The sequence below is a fragment of the Triticum dicoccoides genome, chromosome 1A (genome assembly GCF_002162155.2).
Source record: "Triticum dicoccoides isolate Atlit2015 ecotype Zavitan chromosome 1A, WEW_v2.0, whole genome shotgun sequence".
In the NCBI taxonomy this organism is placed as follows: Eukaryota; Viridiplantae; Streptophyta; class Magnoliopsida; order Poales; family Poaceae; genus Triticum; species Triticum dicoccoides.
Genome location: NC_041380.1, coordinates 381805098 through 381811743, shown reverse-complemented (window position 1 = coordinate 381811743; position 6646 = coordinate 381805098). Strand labels below are relative to the sequence as shown.

At 41.4% G+C, this 6646-nt stretch overlaps 1 protein-coding gene across 1 annotated transcript in view; it reads left to right on the top strand.

The window, feature by feature from the left end:
- Positions 1-1271: 1271 nt before the first annotated feature.
- LOC119353233 (myosin-2-like) overlaps positions 1272-6646 on the top strand; it is an 11018-nt gene continuing 5643 nt past the window's right edge. Inside the window, exons 1-6 of the mRNA XM_037619831.1 lie at positions 1272-1400; positions 2226-2423; positions 2528-2650; positions 3322-3359; positions 3541-3709; positions 5356-6646. Of these exons, the coding sequence (XP_037475728.1) occupies positions 1272-1400; positions 2226-2423; positions 2528-2650; positions 3322-3359; positions 3541-3709; positions 5356-6646 (1948 nt within the window). The remainder of the gene's footprint in view (positions 1401-2225; positions 2424-2527; positions 2651-3321; positions 3360-3540; positions 3710-5355) is intronic.

The window sequence follows — 6646 nt, the reverse complement described above, 5'->3', positions numbered from 1 at the left end:
TCACATATGGGGAACCCAACCAGACACCATGCATGAGCAAGCAGCGCTACAATGGGAATGGGCGGACAAGCGACAGAGGACACCAAAACCTAACAACCTATAACGAATCTCCCTGCAGGTGTGAATATCCATAGTCTTCCCGCATACCAGTGCCCAAAGCTGACCATGGAGGCGGGGGAGGTTGATGGATTCGACTGTTGTAGACCCTTAGTCCTAAGTCACCTTGAGAATCCCAAGCGATAGTTGGGATTTTTTCAGACCACCGTGGATTTGATAGCTACACAAATAGGGGGTTGCAAAAGGAATCGAATGGTATTTGATTTTTGTCATGCAAATGACTATAATTCTTGCTCAAAATCTTGTCTCAGAGACATATGATACGTCCTACATATATGGACTAGATGATACCTAACGCGTTGCGGCAAGAAACTTGTTAAAAGAAATACATAAATCAGCGCCACGAGAATAACTAAAACTAATACAAACACATATTTAAGAGTGTTCTCGATTTTCAGTTATGAAACAATAAAACATAGGAAGGTGTAATAAAATGGTGATAAAAAGGGAAGAACATTTTTTTACGGGGTGAAAGGGAGTTTTATTCCAAAAGTATAGGGTTACAATCCCAAGCCAACTGCTCCTCACAATATGGAACAGCAAAAATGTTAACTAAAACCTAGTACTCCCTCCGTCTCGGAATAAATGTCCCGGCTTTGTACTAACCTTAGTACAAAGTTATACTAAAGTTGAGACACTTATTTTGGGACGTAGGGAGTATTACTTAACTTAGGAGTGAAATGCACTGATTTGTTGTTTTGGCATGACTGTGGATGGATAAATGAAAAAATATCGCCATTTATGCGTAATATGCATGACTTGATGATGTGTCGCGGTTGCATGAAAAGAAATATATAATGTAGGGAGTATCGTCTTTCTTTTATTTTCCAGGAGATGTTTTATCGCCGTTTGGATTGCAGAAAACAAGCAAGAAGATAAATTCGGAAAAGAAAAGTAAAAAAGAAAATCTGGAAAAGAAAAGCCAAAAAGGCGAGACGAGAAGTTCCCCACCCTTGTTAAGCTCCCGGCCCATTTGCTAAACTAGGCGCCAACTCCTCGCCGCCTCCCGCGATTTCCTCCCCAATCCATTTCGCTCCTCCTCCGCCCCGTCGACGAACAGAGCGGTCCGTGCCATGCCGCGGCAGGGGCGACGGGGAAGAGGGCGCGACCGGCCGGGCCGCGCCTGAGCGACGTGGGGTGATCGGGCGGCGCCAATGGACGAGTCCGGGGACGCCGGCAGGGGAGGGAGGGGCGGCGGGAGGTCGAGGCAGAATGGGGGCCGCTCGTCGGTCCGGCTCGGCGTGCGGATGGAGTTCAGGTTCTCCGGCTTCCACGCCGTTCAGGTGATGTTGATCGGGAACGCATTCTCTTCACGTCGCACCGCTGCATTCCGACCGATTCGGGATTGCTGGTTCGGGGGTTGCTAGGGTGTTTCGTTACCCGGGAATCTCAATGCGTTTCCGTCTCTGGGTTAGTGAAAGCTTCGCGAGATGGGTTGAATCTTGAATTAATTTCCTATTGTATCGAATAGATTTCGAATGGTAATTTGTACTCGTGGGGTGGATCCGGAAATTCATCGGTGATGGGTTGAGCAGCATAAACGTGTGACTGAAACGTGCATGTTCAGGAAGATCGATAAATGTACATGCCTATTCTGGTCCTACACCGGCAGAAGCTTCGTCCTTAGCCACGTTTTGTGTGTTTTTGTCTCCGTTAGAGAAAGGCGATGCCGGTCGCAGAGGGAATGCTGATCTGCTCATGTGCTCGGAGATCAATTTATTGAGAGTTCTTAGCAAACTAGACATATTTAAGCTTAGTTCCGATCATGCCGTCAACATTCGGCTGTTGAGGCATCTGAAGGTTGTGAGTTTCCCATTTATACTAGGCAGGACATGCTTCGATCGAAATCCTAGCAGCACGCGTGCATTTTAAAGTAGTTCGATTGAAGATGGGTTGTTAGGACAAATCGAGGATTTTTGCTACTTCATTCGGTGACACTTGAGGATTTGCAAGATCTAATAGTAATTGTTTGAATAGCTGTAGTTATTTTGTTGGTATGATATGGAAACACATGGCAGTGCGGCAGATCATTCAAAGGAAATAACATACCGATACAAATGGATGACACAGGTTTGTTGATGAATTTCTTATTGGTGCTTGCTCAACAGGTACCAGTAGTATCAGACAGGCTGCTCATTACAATCACGTCAGTAGACAGTGGAAAAACAATTGCCAAGTCAAGTAAAGCGGCTGCTATTAATGGAGCCTGTCAATGGCATGACTCCATCCTGCATGCAATTCGGTTTCCTAAAGATGAAGTGTCACAAGAATTTCAGGAGTGCCAGTGCAAGATTGTTGTTTCCATGGTATGGCCATTGCCAGCATGTTTTTCCACCTCATTCACTTGCCTATCAAATTTCCATTCCTTTATTATTCCGTTGGCTTACTAACAACATATCTCCTGTTACAGGGATCAACAAGAACTGCTGTTCTTGGGGAAGCGTACCTAAATCTGACGAACTATCTCAGTTCATCAGACTCCACTGACATCTCTTTGCCATTGAAGAATTGCAATTCTGGCACAGTTTTACAGGTAGATTTCATTTAGCTGTACTTGTTTTACCCCAGAGAATTTCTGATGGTTTATTGGATCCCATATGATCTTCAAATTTAACAATGGCTTTGGTCCATCTAGTTATACTGTTCGGTCCCTGAAGTGATTAACTTTCTCTAGGATTTTACTCATATTCTGTTGACCTGCCATGTGCCATCTATATTAGTTGATTCTTGGATGTACAATAAATGCTTAACTTTCTCTAGAGTCTAGACTATCATCTGCATGTTAGTTAATGGTTGCGAGCCTCTGTTTGTAACCTACTAGTATTACTAGCAGTATGCACTTGTATAGCCCAGCAGAAAGCATTAGATTTGATAATTTTAGCTCTTACAGATGAACTCATAAATGATTTTTCCAAATTATCATTTCTCTGTATGATATTTTTGTCTTTCATCAACTAAACAGCAGGTCTCAGATAAAATAATAGTTAATGCCAAATCGTAATGTTTCAAGACATTCATGGGGTAATGATGTTATTTAGACCTATTTTTGTTACTGTTCACAAGTTTTGATTCGCATTGCCGGGGTGGATTTAGGTAATTTCTAGAGGAAAGTTATCTCTAGCTGTCAGCTAAAATTCTTGATAAACACCGACTAAATCTCCGTTTATTATGTTTATGATGATCTCTGGTGTTTCTTAATTGCAGCTTAAGATTCAATGTCTTGGCGCAAAATCTAAATCAAGGTAACCTGACCATGTTTTACATTGACATGTCCATATTTCCTATTTTCACTCTGGTGGTTGCAAACATTTGTATCTTTAATCTTTGATGGCCACCTATTTGACTGCCAAAACTTCTACTACTTGTTGTATCTTGACTGCTCATAGGACTTATTTTCTGTTGTCATGTTGGCATTATGTGCAGTGGGAAATCATGGAAAGGGCTATCTTCTAATCTTAAGGAGAGTCCAACCAATGATGAGATGGACAAAAAGGCAGACGTCTTTGACATTCTGTTGAAGTTGAACAAGGGTGCTCAGTCTTTGTCAGAAAATAATTTAGAAGCTGATAATGCAGATGAATCTGGAAATAGGGTATGATGCCTTGGCTAAAATTCATATGGGTCCAAGTTTTCTTTTATTTCGAAAATATTTTGCTGGTACTCATAAATGACAGGTACATCAAATGAAATAAAAGGTGGATTTTGGGGAAATTTGTGGAATCTCTTCTTTCTCTTCCATTGGTACACATAAATATGTACAAGTACACATGGGCCACTTGGGCTAGACTCTCACGCATAAACACACACATACACAGCCTAACATAAAACATTTTGAATGCCTTCATATGTTATATTAGTTCCTTCTCGAACAATTTTGTTCACTGATGAGTTGCGAATTTGAGCTAAAGTAGGCGACAAATTAGCTGAAAAGTATAGTTTGGGTTGTTGTAGCTATCTATTGCTTCTCATTTTAATCCCCCTGCACTCGAAATCTTTGAAACAAACTCCCAGACAGTTATATGCCCAATGTGCACAAGGATGACCAAGTTACAATTTACATTTATAAACTTCTTCCATTTTCAAAGAACACTTTCATATTGATGATCTTGGGTCGTTAGTTATCTTGTTCTAGATCTCAATGTCTGCAGTCAGAAATTTTCACTTGGACTGATATGTTTTTTATATTAAACATGTGTATTCTGGGAATACATATCCGTTTTATTATGTACCTACCGATGTATGTTCAATAGAGGATGTTTGTTTTGTGTTCTTCTGTCTGAGATAGATCCAATCAACATTCGTATTTCCGCTCATTTTCTAACCCACTGGTCAATGTCTGTTCTAAGTTAACAAGCAAACAAAAGATTATTTTTCTTATCTAACCTATGGTTGCCACACCTCTTGCAATTATTTGCCTAATATTATCTACTTGTTGATGTCCATTCAGTGAGAGCCATCTTTTAGAACCATGGAGCCCGGCTCCACCTCTAGATGTCATTGATTTAAAAAAGAACGGCCTGGAGATGTGTGCCAATGTGTGTGATTTGCGGGCTGTTTAGCTAGAATGGCTTAATGCATGGGACAGATATTTTAAATTGTTGTGCTGCACAATGCTTGGGCTGACACAGCCTTCTGCCACAACAGCAGTACTCGGCTGAGAGAGAAACTATTGTTTAATAATTCACTGTTCTGACAAGGAGCAGCAAAGAACAGTATGCAACGCCATAGGTTAAGAAATTACTGTACTTGATTAGTGGTCCTTGGCCAAATGACTCTGCACAGTGCAGATCTCGAGTTGCCGTCTACTCCCTCCGTTTCTAAATATAAGCCTTTTTAGAGATTTCAGTACGGACCACATACGGATATATATATAGATGTATTTTAGAGGGTGGATTCACTCATTTTGCTCCGTATGTAGTTTGTATTGAAATCTCTAAAAAAGCTTATATTTAGGAACGGAGGAAGTAACGGCAAAGAGACGTGGAGCCCCGGTCCTGTGGTTCTACTGAACTTTTGTCGTTCATTTATCCTTTATATGAGGAGACTAGCATTATAGATAACTAGATATCTGAATATGGATAACAGCGAACGAAGGAAAATAACCTCCTTTTTCAGCAATCAGCACACTATTTCTTTTGTATGCAATGGAGATAACTCCCAGTCCATGCATTAGTCGAATGCACATGCGATTTTTCAGTGTATACTATGTATAACTGCAGACTGCATCTGTAATTTCAGGATGCAAGTTTCTCAGAATCAAAGTCTCATGGTGATGATTCATCCAAAAATCACCTTGACACCGCCGAAGAAAAACTTGAGGAGTTACGTAACGCGGCAAAAGTGTGGGAGAGACATTCTCGCAAGTTGAAAATTGAACGGAAGACATTGAAGAATGAGTGTGCTGACAAATCCAAGCAGCAGGCTGAGCTAGAACGGCAACTTTCTGCTTCACTTTCTGAACAGGATTCCTTGAGGCAAGAAATTGAACAAGTAACAGCCCAACTGAACAAGACTCAAGAGACCAATATAGAGCTTGTTTCCATTCTCCAAGAACTGGAAGAAACGATAGAACTGCAGAGAGTGGAAATGTCCAAACTTCCCCAAGTGAGTGATGTGGCTGATCACGAGGTCTCCAAAAGTGAATCGACAGTTCAAGAAGCTGCAGAATGGGCTAGAATACTGTCACAAAAAGAAGATGAAATCACAGTGTTGAGGGAGAAACTGAACCGTGTTCTCAAAATGGAGAATGCAGATGGTGCAGGCCCAGATGTTATTTATCTTGAATTGGAAAAAGAAAATGATTTTTTGAAGGTCAAAATACAGGAGCTTGAGAATGACTTTTCTGAATTAACGGAGGAAAATTTCGGGCTTATATACAAGTTGAAAGAAGCGAGTGGGGTGGCGAAAGAAGAGGATCCCTGCATTTCTAATAGTGAAGAAATGCCCACCGTGGGGAGCCCAACATATAAGATAAAACACCTAGAGAGAAAATGTGCTGACCTTGAGTTGAATCTGGAGAATTTTAGGTCCAAGTTCAGTGGGCTAGAAGAGAAGTTCCAGAAAAGCCAAGAGGAGTTAAAAGAGAGAACACTTGAATTATCTGAGCTGAGGGAAAAGCTCTCCCATGCCACTGAACTGGAAGGGGCTGACACTGGTAGTTCAAGACATTATAGACTGAGAAGTGGAGAACCTGATGATACTGAAACTGACTTAGATGTGTTGAAGCGTACAGTTCAGCTGAAAGAACAAGAGATCGATGGTTTGCAACACTGTACGAGAGAAATGGAGAACACCATTGCTGATATTCAGAAAGAGAAGAGTCAGTTAGAGGAACGTTTGGCAGCATCACTTCAAGAAAGTAGCATGACTTCAAAATGCTTGGTTGAAGCGCATGAAGATCTCGTGCTTACCAGCAGTGTAGATTCCCATGTTTCTTCCAATGAGGTCCTCGAAACAAAGATCAGTGAGCTTGAGCGTACAGTTCAGCTGAAAGAACAAGAGATCGATGATTTGCAACACTGTACGAGAG